At 37.9% G+C, this 19,737-nt stretch overlaps 1 protein-coding gene across 4 annotated transcripts; it reads left to right on the forward strand.

Annotated features, from left to right (window-relative positions):
* The first annotated feature begins 181 nt into the window (after positions 1 to 181).
* Positions 182 to 19,261, forward strand: LOC144436056 (ATP-dependent RNA helicase DDX4-like). Of its 4 annotated transcripts, XM_078124709.1 has the most exons (16): positions 182 to 504; positions 2,133 to 2,274; positions 2,699 to 2,779; positions 4,508 to 4,585; positions 5,659 to 5,733; positions 6,182 to 6,256; positions 10,452 to 10,711; positions 11,047 to 11,137; positions 12,358 to 12,519; positions 12,957 to 13,261; positions 13,745 to 14,035; positions 14,511 to 14,823; positions 15,714 to 15,813; positions 16,182 to 16,452; positions 16,977 to 17,081; positions 17,699 to 19,261. In XM_078124709.1, the coding sequence occupies exons 1-16, from the start codon at positions 439 to 441 to the stop codon at positions 17,813 to 17,815; spliced, it is 2,532 nt and encodes an 843-aa protein (XP_077980835.1). In that variant the 5' UTR covers positions 182 to 438; the 3' UTR covers positions 17,816 to 19,261. The 4 variants fall into 4 exon arrangements, with proteins under 4 accessions (XP_077980835.1, XP_077980837.1, XP_077980838.1 ...); XM_078124713.1 differs by lacking the exons at positions 182 to 504; positions 2,133 to 2,274; positions 2,699 to 2,779 and adding an exon at positions 3,075 to 3,099; XM_078124711.1 differs by lacking the exons at positions 4,508 to 4,585; positions 5,659 to 5,733; positions 6,182 to 6,256.
* The last annotated feature ends 476 nt before the right edge of the window (positions 19,262 to 19,737 follow it).

A 19,737-nucleotide genomic window follows, 5' to 3' on the forward strand; every position in this document is an offset into this window, starting at 1 on the left:
TTACGAATAATCAGTATGAAATATCCAACGATGCAGCATTCATGCAAAAGTTGGTGTCACATTTCTTTCCAATTATTCACTGTCGCGATAATTTTATCATAGCAACGCGCATTGATTTATTTTAATTTGATGTGAAATACCACATGTTATTAATTTCTCATTTCCGGTTCTGAACAGGCTACAGAAACGTTGCAGCAGCTGCGAGGCTCGTGAACTCCTGAAGAACTTTCGACTGTACTTAGCAGAATCGAAGTAACACACAACATACTTGCAGCAGGTACTCGAGCAGATCTCAGACACTTCATTTATCAGCGAAAGTTCTTCAGAGACTGATTACAAGCACACGACAGCGAGCACGAAAGCAACTTGACACACGAAGCACGGCACCCGAATTTGGCGAGCGCGAGGCACATATCACTTTACTTGCAACTTGGTAAAATGTCTGATTGGGAAGAAGACTGTGCTCCAGTATTTGGGACGACCGGGGGAACCTCAACTGCACAGGTAATACAATATTTGTTATCATTCTTTACTTACTGTTAACCCACACACGGCCTGGGGCCCACGCACGCACGTGTACCCAGTTGAGCACGTGTGAAGGCGGGCACGATGATGAGTACCTGCACAAGTGCTGCGACTAACTAAACGTAAACGACTGAGGGCGATTTACAAATTACAACGCCACGTGTTTTGTAAGTTTGTATTTCTTGTGAGATTAAAAGCTACGTAATAAATGTAAAGAACGTTTGGGGTCAATTTTTTTAAAGTGGAAAATATTTGTTTCACTTTCAGCAAACTTTAAAAAAAGTTATGGTGATTTCTCAGAGCTACTATTTTCTACATGGAATAGTGATTGGAAAGCTGTGTTCTAATTTACTCTTCCAGTTTTTGATTGAAAAGTTATGTGCTAATTTACTCTTCCAGTTTTTGATTGTAAAGTTATGTGCTAATTTATTCTTCCAGTTTCTATTAGGAGTAACCATAAAATGTCATGTTTATGAGCTCATTTGTGTCCTGTTGGTAAACATTACACATTTCAGTATTAGTAGCACTGGTATGTAAATATGTTACATAAGCATGATAAGATTTCAAATGTTTCCTGTTTGTCTTCGGATAGTAAAGTAGGTATTAATCCTAACTACAACATTTAATTGATAACGAAAATTATCTCTGCAAGTTTAAGAGTCATGCATGGATTGAGGGGTGTGTGGTAGTAAAAATATCAAAATTTTCATTTGTTAAATAATTGGGAAAAATAATACACATTCAGAAGATCAATTTATGCCCAGAGATCTGGCATATTTTTATCAATCCCCATGATTATCTTTGCATATACATTGCGTACTTCAAAGGTGGTATAACAATTTGTGAAAGAGGCTACAGTGGCTGTTCGCAATCTTGCAGTTCCACATATTTGTAAAACAATATTAATGCAACAGAAATTCAGGGAAAGATAAATATTCATTTGAAAGAAGTAGTATACGCAAATATATTACAAGCTTGTTCAATGGACATTTCATGTTTTGGACTTTGGTTTACTCTTTCAAAATAATACTGTATGAAATGTATGTATTGATATTCAATATTTGATAGGATAGCTTGGTACCAAACTATTAGCATATTTTGTGTGTTTTGGTGTTGTTTTTTCGTTACAAATGGACATTGGTTTAATCTTTCAAAAATTCTGTATGCAAATATGTGTATTGATATTTAAATATTTGATAGGCTTGGTACCAAACTATTAGCATATTTTGTGCGTTTTGGTGTTGTGTTTTCATTACAAATGGACATGTTTCAAAACTTCTGTATGCAAATGTGTATATTGATATTCAAATATTCCAGCATCCATCAATTATTGGCAGGCAGCTAATTTGAATAAACATCTGTCATTTACATATCTACCACATGAGTTCTCCATAGGCAGAATTATGTAGCTGCAACATTGATATAAAATGTACATTTGAAAAATAATTTGCTTACTTAGTCAGAAGGATAGTGAAAAAGTTAAAAATGTATCAGATACATTGCATGGTAATGCAGTTTCAACATTTGAAGTATTGAGAACATTTTATTGTTTTCCTAAAACAACAATTGTTGATACTATCAGTAAGTATGTTCTTTTTACTCCTCAGGGCAATGGGTTTGGTGGGTTTGGAAGCTCAAACAACGATAAACCAAGAGGATTTGGAAGAGGTTTTGGTAGCCGTAAAGATTCAGAAGACAGTGGATCTGGCTCTGGTTTTGGTAGCAGAGGTGGCTTTGGAAAGTCTGGTGGTAAGTCTGGATTCATGTTTTGGTAGCAGAGGTGGCTTCGGAAAGTCTGGTGGTGAGTCTGGATTCATGTTTTGGTAGCAGAGGTGGCTTTGAAAAGTCTAGTGGTCAGTCTGGCTATTGAGATGTCAACTGATCAACTAAACAAAGGTTGATCAGCCATTACATTCTGTATTTTTGCTAAGGTTTTGGAATCCCGCAAACAGAAAGGGGGAATATGGTAAAAACTTGCATAGTTTTCAATACCTGGAGAATTCAAGTAGACTTTACCTGCTTATTGCCCTTGACAAAAACCACTATATACCTCCACTCCCACTCTTTCATGTTCAAAATATGCCAAACGTGACAATTACAAGTACCTGTGAGATTAAATGTCTTGCATATATACCCCATCTATTTAATTGTGCTCTGTTTTGAATATTTCTAGGTGGTGGTGATAGTGGCCGTGGAAGAGGCTGCTTCAAATGTGGTGAAGAAGGGCATATGAGTAGAGAATGTCCCAGTGGTGGTAAGTGTCTTATGAGTAGAGAATGTCCCAGTGGTGGTAAGTGTTTTATGAGTAGAGAATGACCCAGTGGTGGTAAGTGTCTTATGAGTAGCGAATGTCCCAGTGGTGGTAAGTGTCTTATGAGTAGAGAATGTCCTAGTGGTGGTAAGTGTCTTATGAGTAGAGAATGTCCTAGTGGTGGTAAGTGTCTTATGAGTAGAGAATGTCCCAGTGGTGGTGTCTTATGAGTAGAGAATGTCCCAGTGGTGGTAAGTGTCTTACGAGTAGAGAATGTCCTAGTGGTGGTAAGTGTCTTATGAGTAGAGAATGTCCCAGTGGTGGTAAGTGTCTTATGAGTAGAGAATGTCCTAGTGGTGGCAAGTGTCTTACGAGTAGAGAATGTCATAGTTTTGGTAAGTGTCTTATGAGTAGAGAATGTCAAATGGTGTGGTAAGTGTCTTATGAGTAGAGAATGTCCTAGTGTGGTAAGTGTCTTATGAGTAGAGAATGTCATAGTGGTGGTAAGTGTCTTATGAGTAGAGAATGTCATAGTGGTGGTAAGTGCCTTATGAGTAGAGAATGTCATAGTGGTGGTAAGTGTCTTATGAGTAGAGAATGTCCTAGTGGTGGTAAGTGCCTTATGAGTAGAGAATGTCATAGTGGTGGCAAGTGTCTTACGAGTAGAGAATGTCATAGTTTTGGTAAGTGTCTTGAGTAGAGAACATCATAGTGGTTGTAAGTGTCTCATGAGTAGAGAATGTCATAGTTTTGGTAAGTGTCTTATGAGTAGAGAATGTCATAGTTTTGGTAAGTGTCTTAGAAGTAGAGAATGTCATAGTTTTGGTAAGTGTCTTAGAAGTAGAGAATGTCAGTTTTGGTAAGTCTTAGAAGTAGAGAATGTTATAGTTTTGGTAAGTGTCTTAGAAGTAGAGAATGTCATAGTTTTCTGAAGTGTCTTATGAGTAGAGAATGTCATAGTTTTGGTAAGTGTCTTAGAAGTAGAGAATGTCATAGTTTTGGTGTCTTATGAGTAGAGAATGTTGTAGTTTTGGTAAGTGTGTTATGAGTAGAGAACATCATGGTGGTAAGTGTCTTTTGAGTAGAGAATGTCCTAGTGGTGGCAAGTGTCTTACGAGTAGAGAATGTCATAGTTTTGGTAAGTGTCTTATGAGTAGAGAATGTCAAATGGTGTGGTAAGTGTCTTATGAGTAGAGAATGTCCTAGTGTGGTAAGTGTCTTATGAGTAGAGAATGTCAGTGGTGGTAAGTGTCTTATGAGTAGAGAATGTCATAGTGGTGGTAAGTGTCTCATGAGTAGAGAATGTCCTAGTGGTGGTAAGTGTCTTATGAGTAGAGAATGTCATAGTTTTGGTAAGTGTGTTATGAGTAGAGAATGTCAGTGGTGGTAAGTGTCTTATGAGTAGAGAATGTCAGTGGTGGTAAGTGCCTTATGAGTAGAGAATGTCATAGTGGTGGTAAGTGTCTTATGAGTAGAGAACATCATAGTGGTGGTGGTAAGTGTCTTTTGAGTAGAGAACATCATAGTGGTGGTAAGTGTCTTTTGAGTAGAGAACATCATAGTGGTGGTAAGTGTCTTATGAGTAGAGAATGTCATAGTGGTGGTAAGTGTCTTATAAGTAGAGAATGTCAAATGGTGTGTGTCTAATGAGTAGAGAATGTTCCAGTGTTTTTGACCACTTCCAAAATACAAAACAAGAATTTTTTTTTTTTAATTGTGTATTTTATGTAGGCGGTGGTGGTGGTGGGAGCCGTGCTTGCTTCAAATGTGGTGAAGAAGGGCATATGAGTAGAGAATGTCCCAAGGGTGGTAAGTGTTCAGTTCCACTGGTTTCAGATACGCAAGTCCTTGCTGATACGACACTGGTAATCCAGCCTTCGGTTTACTAAGCTAGATGCAAACTAAATCTTTTGTTCTTCAGTGTGGTAGACAACACAAGTGGGTGATAGGTTTCCTCTGTTGTGTGATTGTAATCACCCTGTAATCAAGATAGTGTAAGCATTGGAAGTCCTAAGAGAGTACACTGGGGTGAGTTCCATCATTGCACTGAAACTCTGTGATGCCTCCCAACTTGGGCTATAATTAAGCCAACGGCCATCCAATAGCTAATCACAGTTTTATTAACATGTTGCCACAATAATTTTAGTTCGTGTCTATCTTAGAAAACCCAAAGGTTCAACTACCAGGGTAATATCTTGATAGAAATCACTGGAACATTGTATTATGCAAGTTATATTTATTATGGACATGTTACTGGGAATAGTTTGGTGGTTGAATTTACAGAAGGTAAATTGTCAAATGAAGTGATACTTCTTTACAAAATTATATTTCTATCACAGTGTAATAAGTGAAGTATTGGTGTAAAGTGAAAGGATAAAGAACTGCAGATGTGAAAAAAATTACACAAATTGTGGTGAACCTGAAAAGAAATAATCATTCAAATATAGTGTCATTCTCAGATGCATTACAAAGCCAACATGTTATTTCAAGATAGTTTGGTTTACTCTGGTATGTAAATAAGTACAACTCATAACACTAAAGTAAAACGTTTTCTGTATGTACCACATAGTTTGTAGCATCCATATCAAGTACAACCCATAACACTAAAGTAAAGCGTTTTCTGTATGTACCACAGTTTGTAGCATCCATATATGCAAGTGTAAAAGTATACTGTGTCATTTGCTAATTGAACACATTAGAAAGGCCACATGTTAGGCTTGTAAATAAACCTATTGACACAGTATACTTTTACACTTGATATGAATGTTATAAATGAGTAGCACATAGAGAAAGTGTTTTACTTCAGTGTTACTGGTTGTAATCTCTGAAAAATTACAAATGTAAGATTTTGATTTTAAAAAAAAATTGTGTATTTTGTGAAGGTGGTGGTGGTGGTAGCAGGGCTTGCTTCAAATGTGGTGAAGAAGGCCATATGAGTAGAGAATGTCCCAGTGGTGGTAAGTGTCTTTTGAGTAGAGAATGCCATAGTGGTGGTAAGTGTCTTATGTTGAAAATGTCTGAGTGTTGGTACATGTTTTATGAATAGAGAATGTCCTATTGGTGGTTTGTGTCTTATGAGTAGAGAATGTTGGCGTGGGGGTAAGTGTGTTATGAGTAGATAATGTCCTGGTGTTGGTAAGTGTCTTATGAGTACACACTGAAAAGGTACTTTAAGTGTGATATCATCACATGTTCGTTATTCTTCAAATATGAACATACTGCGTTTTCCTAAAATATTATCTTTGCAACAGTAAACTGGTCAGATGTTGAATGATGATATTTCACTTGAATGATTAGTCTAACAAAGTAGCTGCTGTCAAGTCAAAAATGAAAAGACAAAGTAAGGCCAACTAGTTTCAGCTTTATAGCAGCTTTGTATTTTCAATGTGTGATTCATTCATGTAGGTGGTGGCGGTGGGAGCCGGGCTTGCTTCAAATGTGGTGAAGAAGGGCATATGAGTAGGGAATGTCCCAGTGGTGGTAAGTAGAGAATTAGTCTATCAGCTAGCCCTCGGATGTTCTTCCGATAAAATACGACACACAGCCGAACAACGCTATCGAGGATGGAACATCCGAGGTCTAGCGAATGTCATCGGGATATAAATAACTGCCAATCAGAGAACCGTATTAGCGACAAGCACAAACAGCGGACAATAGCTAAATTTTCATGCATATTCATCTTAAGGAGGGGCTTGTATAAATAACCACCAATGCGTTAACTGAAATGTGTGAATGACAACGTCTACACACTCATCAAACTCACAATTACCATAAGCCGATAAGCCATAGTAATGACGTAAATGTGTTTGTCAACACTTGCATGCAGAGATTCCCCGAGGTCATAGGTTATTGAATATATTAAAGTATATATATGCATAGATTAGATGGTCCAACCCACCGCTCAATGTAATCTCAATGGAATGTCCGGTCTGAAAATGACATTCGCTAGACTGTTCGGGCAAGCCCTCACATGCGACCTTCGTTCGCTTATAGTTATAGCATCGAATGAAAGCCCGAACGTCTAGCAGCAAGACTAGTAGAGAATGTCCTAGTGGTGGTAAGTGTCGCATGATTAGAATGCGCATGTGGTAAGTATTGTAATAGGAGAGCAAACCCCAGTGGTGGTAGTGACCCAGTGATGGTGTCTTATGAAGTGTCTAAGTGGGGTGAGTGGTTGTATGAGAATGGCCCATATGTGGTAAGTGCCTCATGAACAGTGTCTTGATGGTAAGTGTGCAGAGTAGATAAAGCCATAGTGGTGGTAAATGCGTTGTGTATAGATTGTCCCACATTAGTGATAGTTTCTCAGTTTGTGAAGTCAAAATGAGATCAAAAGTCCAGCTCACAATGTAGCAGTCCGGTAGGCTGTATTAGGGTGAGGTTTTTTTTTTTTTTGTTTCTCATCTCCAATGGAATAGTCAGGCGGGTCGGGCGGGCGAAATAAAAAAAAAGGGGGCAAGAAAAAAAAAATGTATTTTTTCAGTTCTATTCTCTGTCCTTTCTGTCCTGTTAGTCTCTATACAACTTCATTTCTCTTCTCTTTATTGATTTCCTTGTTACAAGTCTCTTTCCTTCATTTTAGCAAGGTTGACAAGTCTGTAGAACAACTTTGTAAGAAGATGATTAAATACTTATCATCCTGATGGGTGTATATCTGTAGCCATGAACTATTGTGTGATTTTATCAGGAGTACTAATACATTCGTCCTATTAATCAAAGTGGCATTGCCATCGCTAACAATGTTTTCAAGTTATCCAATTTGAACTTTAGTGTGTAACTTTTTGAAACACGTACGTGATTGTCACTGATCAGTGTGCTAGATGAATTTTCATTTATATATATCATTACTTCTATGAAACATTTTTCTTCAGTGTGAACTTGTCAAAATAATCCACCAGATAACATGTCAAGCATTTCTAGAACTCAGAACCCCTTTGGGATTTACTGTTTAAAAGTAATTAAAAGTAATAATGTAAACATTGGAATGTCTTCAAAGGTCATGCATGTCATGGGTCATGAAACGGCTATGGAGTCGGTCATTTCCCAGATAATACAACTGATTTAAAGCTAAAAACTGGTCAAGAAATTTGGAATGCAGTATGACTTTTACCAATTTTAAGCATAATTTTGAAAATGATGGAAATATTCTGAGCTATTATTGCATTGCAACAAAATGTACCACGTGACAGTATTAATTTTGAGCCCTGTCCCTCATCAAACCTCAACGGCTTCTGCCATGATGAAAGACACATGCTGCTCTGACGTAACAAAGGGGTTGGGTGGGTGGGTGGGTGAGAGGGGGGGGTAGACGGCGGTGTTCTGCCAAGGTTTCCAACAAGTGGGGACACAGGCCCCTTAGTTCCAAAAAGTGGTGTCATTTGACAGGGAGTGGGGTCAATTATTATTGTTTATGAAATATTCATATAAATTATCTCAGACCACTATAGAGATACTGTGGTCTGAGATATTCCATTACGTATAGACCATTAACTAACAACATAAAAAAATTCCATTCATAATAACAGTTCCCAGTGCTAAAATTTATAATTCCTTTTTTTCAGACAAGGACAATGACCAACTTCAAAATAAGTCACAGTGAACATATGATTGAATAAAAACTTTGAGAATTCCTAAACTTGTAACCACTTGTTTCATTTTTAAAATTGTTAGTACACTGCTGTGTTTATCATTCCCTCTTCAAATTCATGACATTTTGAAGAAAAAAAATCCCTGACTTTAAAAAGTACCAAATGTGAACGAAAAACTTACAAATAATAGTCAAACAAACTTTAAAATAATTTATTTTTTATTAATTAACCGTTACTGGCTGTGTATCATGATTTGGTCCTGCTATATCAACTGACAGCATAGTTACGTACCGTAAACTTGCAATGATACGGAAAGCTGACATGAGGTGTCCTTGAAACTCAGAACTTGAATCTTTAACTAAAACTATCAACAAAGTCAAAGTTGGGATGCTCTGTAAATATTACATTAATTTTTTTCTGATTTGCACAACAAGTTCGTTCTTCATGTCTGACCGGGCGCACATGCATCGGCCGTCTATAGTGGCCATGCCAGTGATTACGCATTGATTCAGTGCCCAACATTCACGTGTCACTAGCACTGTCAACATCATGCAACACGATCCCCTAACACAGCTTTTTCGGAATCAAAATACACATGTACTCATCTAATTTAACCCATCAACAAATGAAAATCACAACCTGTCCCATAAATTTGGTTCACGAAGGCTTCTGAGCTGTGGCATGGCAGATGTTCCGGTAGCAAGTTCAGTGTTTCGCACACGTCAGTGATTAGGTCAGAGGTCACGACAGTGACAGTAGACAAAACATGTGACGAGAGACGTCCATTTCGACGTCTCATCTAATCCCTCTAATGTTTTAATTTGTAGATTAAGTTTATCAAAGTTGATCTTTTTGTGGCATTTTTTATGTTAACAATAGAACTGCGCGTTGTCACTGTATCTTATATGATGTTTCACAGACGAGTGTGAAGCTACCATCATATTCATATTCATCTTCACTTTCAAAAGTTGACCTCTAGCTCAATGTGAATATGATGATAGCTTCACGTGTTCATCATCAGATTCGAAGTCTTCCGAATAGGTACGAACATGCGTTCGGTAAATCACATATCCTTCATTGGCAGGTTGAAATCATGTGATTATAATTACTTTTCACTTGATTTGCGTGGATTTGCATGCTTTCTTCTTATTTTTGCCAGAGTATCCAATTTGCACCATGAATTATTGTTGTCATGGACCATAATTTTTACAATCGATTGCATTGAACCTCCCCGATCAAGGGAACTACATACATTGTGATAATTGTGGTCTTGACAACACTATTTTGTGTAAATTTCACCAGTGTAAGTGTTAAGTAGGGTTTAAAAGATAGCGACACTGCGGGAAATCAAAACACACCCAGCCAAGCCGTATTTTATTACATTACTCATACAGGTTTTTTGTACACCCAAATATTGATATTTCATTTTCAAAGATATGGGAAAGGCATACTAAACATCCAAATTAGTTTTTTATATGACAACAATAATTCATGGTGTAAATTGTGTAAATCAAGTGAAAAGTAACTACAATCACATGATTTCAACCTGCCAATGAAGGATTTATGTGATCTGCCGCGGCCCGAACGCTTGTTCGTACCCATTCGGAAGACTTCGAATCTGATGATGAACGTGTGAAGCTATCATCATATTCACATTGAGCTAGAGGTCAACTTTTGAAAGTGAATATGAATATGAATATGATGGTAGCTTCACACTCGTTGTTTCACAGTTCCAGAGCCTGGCCTGGTCCGGCCGTGGACTTAGATAATTTTGATGTCTGCCGTAAAATGAATGCGCCAAAGCGACGCAAGGTTGGAAAATTATTGCTTCATTTGTAATTTTAGGGGGCCAATGTCGCAAGGTCGTGGCCTCGGCAGAACTGGCCTAAGACGCCATGGGGAACCTTACAATTTTGCTGTGCTCAGGGGTCGGTCGGAAATAAGAAAACTTTTTTTTTTTCTAATGTCGGAGCTGCAAATTAGGGTCGGTCGGGAGATGAGAAACAGAAAAATAAAAAGGGCCGCCCTTACCATCAATCCATACCACTGCCAAACTAAAAAAAAAATGTTTTCATTGGTGTTTGTAGGTGGTGGTGGTGGGAGCAGGGCTTGCTTCAAATGTGGTGAAGAGGGCCATATGAGTAGAGAATGTCCCAATAGTCAGAGTAATGATAGACCATCTGGAGGTTTTGGCAGACGTGGTGGGTTTGGTCAGAATGACAACTCTGATGATAAACCTAGCGGATTTGGTAGATTCAGGCCTAGGGGTGGTTTTGGTTCAGCTAATGGTGATGACGACAGTAGTGACAAACCTAAAGGCTTTGGTGCTAGATCAGGTGGATTTGGGGTAAGTGAACAAATTAATTGAACAGGATTGTTGAATACAAGCAGTGTTTTACTCATGGGTGGCTGCAATACTAATCAAAATCAAGTTGTTCTACTTGATTAGCTGTTATCCTATAGTGGAAACATTATCCTAGTCAAAAAGCGCTGTGTCATGGAAGAAGTGAGCTCTCTAATACAATTTCCTGTGCTGCACCAGTATTTGGTTTTCCCTATTCCAGGTCATATGGTGACTCTAAATTTTGACCGCAGCAAAATAAAATTGCCTCTTGAAATGAATGGTACACTGTTTGTAAGTGTCACTTACTATTCTGACGACAATTGTACCTTTGTTGACAGAAACGTGGTGGTTTTGGCAGCAGTAATGATAACAACGATGAGATGCCTAGAATTGGTGGTGGTTTCGAAGATAAGTCAGATAGAAAGTCTAGTGAGTTGTACTGTCATTGTCCCCCAGAACTTTGAAAAAAAACCCAATGTCTGTTAGTTTGCTTACTCTCAACCAAAACTAACAGACAAACAGGGAAATGTGCAAGAATCCTGCAAGACCATGTGTTTGTGTACACTTTAAAGCCAACTTTCCTCCACAACCTGCAAATTTCAAGAATTGAAACCACTCTTTGAAAGTCTTTTGAAAGAATTGAGTTCACAAAATAATCAATACAAAATGTTGAATTTGCCATTGCTTGACTGGTAAACTTTGTCACAGCAAGTCAAATGACTTCCTTGATATGAGGGTTACTTAAGAAAACCAAACAGAAGATGAGATGACTTGTTAAAATAACACCCAGTAATGCCTGGAAATTTGAATCACTTAAAAGTGCGGGTCGAAAATTGGGGCTGTATTACAACTGCCGACATCAGACCATGAACGAAAGGAACCTGTTACAAACAGGGAAAGTAAACAAATGAACTGAATTAATAACACATGGCTCAGCATGATGGAACAGCAGATACTTGTATTACACACATGCTTTGAGAAGAATAGTTTTATGACCTCCTTAGTGTTTATGAAATGCCAGGGGACTGGAAATTTGTTTGTGAACATGAACTATTATGTAAAGTGGCCATGCAACTTTTCTTATCAAATGATGGAATGTAATACAAGTCTATGTACTTCCAACATGTTGTGCCAAGTGAAGTGTTATTAATCCAATTCAGTTGTTCGCTTTCACTGTTTGTAACAGGTTCTTGTTCATCCATGGTCCGATGTCGTCAATTGTAAATGCCAATTTGGATTAGGATTAAAATTTAGATGTTTAAAACAGTCGCCTGTCAGAGCTTTATAAGAAGTTGGTCCTGAACAAAATGATTCACTGATGAGTGTGTGCTGATCCAAGGCCGTGGTATTTAGACAATAGTGTTGAATCTGTGAAAGAAAGTGAAATGGTGTGATACTGCACTATTCATGAACTAAGTGTTGATGGTATGAAATATATATTTAGCTTTGAGATTAACTAAGTATGGATTGTATGAAAAGTGACTGAAAATTGCCGCCACTCTGAATAGCATCTGATAAATACGGCTACTAATCTCTGAAAGCTTTCCCCTTTTTTGTATCATTTACACTTAATCTCAGTTGCTACCATGCAAATTTTATTGACAGTGTTAATCATGTCACTGATGCACGTGATATTGTGTCTTTTACAGGTGGAGGCTGCTTCAAATGTGGCGAGAGTGGGCATTTCTCAAGGGAATGTCCAAATTCTGAATCCAGTGGGAGAGGTGGAGGAGGGGGTGGCTCCTGCTTCAAATGTGGGGAGAGTGGACATTTTGCTAAAGAGTGTCCAAATCCTGAAAAGGAAGGGACAGGTTAGTCTGTTGTGTAAAATGAAGGGAAGTATTTTGTAACCATAGTGTTGAGATTGGTGTTTTTAGAGAGGGACTAACTTGAGAAATTTTACTGAGTGTTTGCAACATAGTGGGGTTGAGATTTGGGATTAAAGGAGGGGCTAGCTCGAGAAATCTTGATGTATATTCATCAATGGGGTGCTTATTTAATGGCAGGGACAGTGTAGTAAACATTTATCATTATGATTCTTCTAAGATTAAAAAAGGATTTCAGTGCTTGTGCAAAAACTGTTTGAATAAAGTGTTGGCCAATATTTGTTACAAATGGATTTGGAGGGTTGGTTCATTTCAGTGTTGGCCAATATTTGTTACAAATGGATTTGGAGGGTTGGTTCATTTCAGTTTTAAAAAAGTATGCAGATAATTTTTTATTTAAAATCCTTGTGTGTTTCATTCAGGTGACAGACCAGCCCCGGTGACATATGTTCCTCCTCCCCCTCCGGAAGAGGAGGACGAGATCTTCAAATCGATTGAAACAGGGATCAATTTCAACAAATACGATGACATTCCTGTGGAGGCAACGGGTAGAGAACCTCCCAAATTTATACAATCTTTTGACCAAGCTGAATTGTATGAAACACTGGCCAAGAATGTGAAGAAAGCCAGCTACCTCAAACCAACTCCAGTCCAGAAGTATAGTATACCCATTATCCTAGGAGGAAGGGATTTAATGGCATGTGCTCAGACAGGATCTGGTAAAACGGTGAGTCCATATTACCTAAGACTCTACCCCAGGTAAATGTGAATGGATTACTGCAGAGTAGTGGAAATCTACCTCACACTCTGCCATGCAATCAAGGCTCAAAATTAACAGTAGTCCCATGTCCACAGACTACCATTTCTTGTAGTGGGGGCTACCATAAATTGCAGCTGGTAGCCCACTCAGGCTACCACTGATTATGTGATGAAGATGGAAGATTTATGGACATGAAAGTATTTTGATAACACTTTCCAATAGAGGAAATCTGTTTTCAGTTCAGGAATATGGGACTACAGGTAATAATCCTTGGGCTACCAATTTCTGTAATCGGTAGCCCACTAGGACTACCAAAGAAAAAAGTTAATTTCAAGCCCTGTTGTAAAGATAATAATGATTTCCAATAGTCCTTATCTCTCAAAGGTACTACTATTTAAAAGGTTTGATTAATAGAATTCTGAATATCTTCTCATCCCTGTTTGCCAATAGGCTGCCTTCTTACTGCCTGTTCTCACCGGGATGATCAGAGATGGCGCTGGTGGTGGCTGCTTCTCAGAGAGTGGTGCGCAGGAACCTCAAGCCTTGGTTGTAACACCAACCAGAGAATTGGCCCTACAGATCTTCAATGAAGCAAGGAAGTTTGCACATTCCACAATATTGAGAGCTGTAGTTGCATACGGTGGCACAAGTGTTGGGCATCAACTAAGAGAGTTGTCAAGGGGATGTAATATATTGGTAGCTACTCCAGGTAGATTAATGGACTTTATTGGAAAAAGCAAGGTAAATGTAAATTAGAAATGTTGGGAAGTTTTGTTTACAGTAACGAATTACAATAGAAGCCATTATGGCTGGAAGAGAAGGGTATCTGTCTTGACAAAGATCTTCTAGCATTGCACTGTTTTAACATCTGGCTTGGCAAAAACCTAACATTTCATTTCTGGTACAACAAACATCTTGTGAACGTGGATATATTTTCTTTGTGTGAGATCATTATATTAGCAAATTGTTGTGTGTTGTGCATTGGAAATTGATCAAATCGACAAGGCATCACAAACACAAAAACCATGCTTCAGCTGAAACTTGTGTAGTGATACAAAGATAGGTGGTCAGTGGCTGCTTGGATTATGTTATTTGGTGCTTTGTCTGCAAGTGTGCTGATTAGATTGTGATGTGGTGCATTGTGTACAAGTGTGCCAATTAGATTGTGATGTGGTGCATTGTCTGCAAGTGTACTGATTTTTTTGTTCATCTATAGGTTGGCCTTGGCAAAATAAAGTATCTGATCCTTGATGAAGCCGACCGTATGTTGGATATGGGATTTGAGCCAGAGATTCGCCGGTTAGTTGGAAGTCCAAATATGCCAGCAAAAGGAGAAAGACAAACGTTGATGTTCAGTGCTACTTTCCCAGAGGACATACAGAAACTTGCAGGAGATTTTCTCAATGACTATATCTTCTTAACAGTTGGTCGTGTAGGCGGGGCCACTCCAGACATTGAGCAAACTATTGTTGAATGTGATGGCACAATGGAGAAGAATGCAAAGTTAGAAGAAATCCTAAGTAACGTTGGTAAGTGATTCTAAGATAGTCATGTGTTTCAGTCTAAAAAGTGACAATGGTTTGAATTACATGCACGTCGTCGCATCGGTGCAGAAACGAAGATTGTATCTGCTATGCAATTGTATAGACAGATACGACCTTACTGTACTGACATGACGACAAGTCTTGTAACTTGGGACACTTGAGTAAACTTGACAGAAAGTAACATTGTTTGCTCAAGCTGGTATCATGCCAAGAAGCCAAAGTCAGCATGCATGGTTGTCAGAACTTAGAATGGGTATGAACTTATGCTGTGATAGCAACTCAACACGTCAAGTTTGTCAAAAAACAAGAAGCACTTCATACAGTCAAGAAGTGGTCAAAACTGCTGCAGAAATTATCAAAGATTTCAACACCGCCACCACACACACAATATGAATATATCCCAATTTTCCATAGCTTCAGAGTACCACATGCACATACAAACAGGTTTAAGTTTAATTTTGTGCCATGTTCAATATAACTAATCAGTAACAAGTAATCACTGAAAATATATGTTTTGTAATTCTTACTTTCCACTGATTTATTCATGTCAATCTCTGTCAGTGCAAAGAAAATGTCATGCTTTTCATGATGAATATAGTAATGTAAGAATAGAACAACCATTAATCAGTAACAAGTAATCACTGAAAATATATGTTTTGTAATTCTTACTTTCCACTGATTTATTCATGTCAATCTCTGTCAGTGCAAAGAAAATGTCATGCTTTTCATGATGAATATAGTAATGTAAGAATAGAACAACCATTAATTTGAATGTTAACTGCTTCAGACTTGTGATGAAAGTATGTAGATCTTGAAGTCCTACCTTGTGACTTGTAGTATGATAAATCCACATGTTATTAATATCCCAACACCAGGAACTGACAGAGTTTTGGTATTTACGGAAACCAAACGAAATGCTGATTTCCTTGCATCTATACTGAGTCAGAAGGGATTCCCAACCACAAGTATACATGGGTAAGACAGCAGTCATGATTCTAAGGATTAGTGAAAGAGAACTCTGATATTATATGTGTACTTCTTGAAATATCGAAAAAGAATAATGCTAGTATAAAAGGCCGAACAGTTAAAATAAATCACTTAAGTGTTTGCATAAAAACCAACCAGTTGAAAAAAATTACTTTGTTTAAAAATCAACCAGTTAAAAACCCAACAAATAGACATAATGCTTGTCATATGTCAAAAGGAGAGCTTAGAAAAGAACCCCAGTGCCTGATGGCCAAGAAACTGTACTCGCAAGGTGTTCACAAATGTGTTAAAAGATTACAGTGTAGACTGTTTGCTGATATTCGTATTGATATCAATGTACCATTTCCCTTACACAGTGATCGTCTACAACAAGAAAGAGAAGAAGCTTTACGGCACTTCAAGACAGCTATCACTCCTGTAATGGTTGCTACGTCTGTTGCTGCAAGAGGTTTAGATATACCTGGGGTACAGCATGTTATCAACTATGACTTGCCTGATAATATTGATGAGTATGTCCATCGGATTGGACGTACAGGACGTGTTGGAAATACTGGAAAAGCAGTATCGTTTTACGCTGCCAGCAGAGACGCTGCTCTTGCAAGACCATTAGTCAAGACCTTGTCTGATGTAAGTAGACATCAACTTGGAAGTTATAGCAACACACAGAACTGTTGTGTATGTACTCGCTGTATGTGTAAGATAGTTAGGACTTTGAAGTATGTAGACGTTAACTTGCAGCAACACACTAAATTGTTGGGGGTTGTACAACCCATAGCACCAAAGTAAAGCATTTTCTGTATTTACCACAATTGTTTATATCATCCATATCAAGTGTAAAAGTATACTGTTTCATTTGCTAAGTTGACCACATTAGAAAGGCCACATGTTAGGCATGTAGATAAACCAATTGAAACCAATTGAGTGTATTTTATGCATATGAATGCTATAAACGAGTGTACCACATAGAGACAGTGCTTTACTTCAGTGTTACTCATACTGTGTTTAGTAAGGACTTGGTTGTATGTAGATGTTGAGTGCAGCAACACACAGAACTGCTGTGGTTGCACCATATATGCAGGATAGATAACCGATAAAACATCAACATGTTATCACATGGTTATACAGTACTAACAAGTCCCTGTACTTTCCAGGCTTTACAAGTAGTCCCTGATTGGCTTGACGAAGCTGCTAATGAAGCAATTGGCACTGGATTTGGACCAAGGGGAGGAAGATTTGGTGCCAGAGATGCTAGAAAGGTAAATTGATATACTTGAACCATATGTGATGTACACCCACCCTGCTTCCCATGTCCTGTATGTGCCATTAATCATTACAATTGCCAGGCCACCCCTCATCTCTCCCCTCCTCCCCCTGCACACAACCATATACACATGCATACATTCACATAGGGTAGGAAGCAGTGTCACATTCAGACTTGTGAACTGGAAAAAAATGCACCTCTATTCTAGCAAATGTACTTGATTAGGGTGTTTAAAAGTCTACACAGCCATCAATAGGGAACTTGCAAACCTGCCATGTTGAATGTTGCATCATGGGAAATGTGATATGAAATACTAATCAATGTTTATACATTGTTTGTCAATTCATAGTTACCTTGACCATTGTGGGAGGTTTAATTTATCAGTAGCTCCAGTATTACAATAGCCACAGATAATCCCATAGTTCTTTGTGTCTGAGCATGCTCAGTCTGGATTGCAAGTTCCCTATTGAACCATGACCCCACAAGAGTATATGTGTGGTTTTAAAAGTCCATACATCAGCAACAGTGAAGTCAGAATCAATAGTGAAGTCTTCTAAAGCCTTAATTTCTACACACTGTTAATGCCTAAATATATTGTCTTCCATCTTGTAGCCTTCGGATTATTCCAAGGGTGGTGGTGGTGGTGGTGGATTTAACAGTCAGTCCAATCAGATGACCTTTGACACAGCTGCCAATGGTGGAGATGAGGAAGAGGAATCCTGGGATTAAAACTGTTCCACACACCCCTGTATTTCAAAAGGAGTAGATTGTCCCATATTGAAGATACAAATGGAATGTACCAATACTTCAGAAATATAGGGATCCTGCTTTGTTTTACACCCTTGAGGATTTACTGAGGCTGTTTTCCAAACATTTGCTTGGAAGAACTTTTTTGACTTATTCATTTTTCTTGTTATGATCATGAACAGGAAGTTATGTTACATCCTTGAATGTGACTCATATAATGGCAGGGAATGTTTTAGTTTCGAAACAAATGGGTCAATCAGAACTTGACAACCCAATTTGTTTTCTGATGAAACTTGCAATAATATTCGATATCTGATAAATCCTAACCATGGTAGCCATAATTTTGATGAATTTGGCACTTTATTTAAAGTTTCAGTTTTGTATTGTTTCACAACTTTATAAATATTTATCCTTTTATTTTTTGTTCCCTTTTATATTTTTTCACATGTAAGTTTTGTAGAACATGTATGGTACCACGTGACACCATGTACCAAATCGAAACTCATTTGATGGCTAGGGTGTGGCCAAAAGATGGATGTTAAAAAAAATTGAAGTTGCTTGATGGATCGATGAGCAAAGAATTTTAAGTGATGGAGATGTCCATGAAATTGGTAAAGACCATCTTATCTAATCAATTTGCTAGGATGACTTACACACAACTTTCCTTGCATGCAAGACATGTACTAATTGAGCTCAGTACTTTTCCTGAGTTAGTTGGGTGAAATAGTCCCATCGTGGACGTATGACTTTTGCTTACCTGGGTACCGCGCCATCTTTAAAGTCATTTGTGGGACAAATGGCTGGAGAGATAGATTGTGTACCCTAGACTTGCCTTTTGATAAGATGGGATAAGGCAGCACAGTGGCAAGCACTGTTCTTCAATTATTACGGTTTTGAATCAGTCAGTGAAAATGTTACGACCATGAACTCTGATATGTGAAGATTAACAACAAGCAAGGATTGTTATGGCAACAAGCAGCTTTTGTCTGTACAGTTTAGGGCCTGACTGCAGCCAAGCCAGGTTCCGGAACCAAAAGATGAGGAACTCTATGAATGAACAAGATATTCAAACACTGAGATAAAGAGCGCCCTCATGTGGTGTTGAAGTCATAGACACCTGGTGTATGTACTTTGTATAATAGTTGTACATTTGTATATATACATTGTATAAAATTAGCTGACTTGTACATAGGCATCTTGTCACTTTTAATCTTAAGATCTTACTGGGTAGAAAACAACTTTTATGAGCCATCACATCCATCAGAACTTTATTAGACCAAAAGTTATACTTTATTATATAGTTTGTATTTATCTATATTTCTTATATTTATATCACAAATAGTCAAACTTTTCTCCATCCACTGTCAACAGATTTGAACATTTTTTTTGTTTTTGTCCAGGAAAACCAAACTTTGATAATACATCGCATGGTCTCTTTATTGTTGAAACTTGTTATAGAAAAATAAAAGTATTCATATTGTTCCAAAAAAATAGTGTGTTTCTGTTTTTAGCATGACTGATCCGAGGTGTCATAGTGCTATAAATATGATGAGGTGCATGGATGTGTGCTGAAACAAATTGGTCAAAAATTGCTGGGCTGATTACCTTAAGTTAGTATTTGGTGGGGGTGGTAATAAATGTGAAATGCACCTCGGAAATAAACACTGTTCAAGGAAACTCCAAAGACTTGAAAAGCAAAGTATGATAGCTGGGTGATGGAATGTTTCTAAGGATGTATTGTTGATTCATTGTGTCACATGACCCTGTTTTCATGTTAAGTGGGTCTGACCCTTGTTTGTATGAGACATGGCTACAAAAGATACAGGCCTACCCTCAAAAAATATTAATTATTAAAAGGCAAAAATAAAATATAAACAAAGTGAAGCTGACGAGAACAGTTACTA

The sequence above is a fragment of the Glandiceps talaboti genome, chromosome 6, assembly GCF_964340395.1.
Source record: "Glandiceps talaboti chromosome 6, keGlaTala1.1, whole genome shotgun sequence".
Lineage (NCBI taxonomy): Eukaryota > Metazoa > Hemichordata > Enteropneusta > Spengelidae > Glandiceps > Glandiceps talaboti.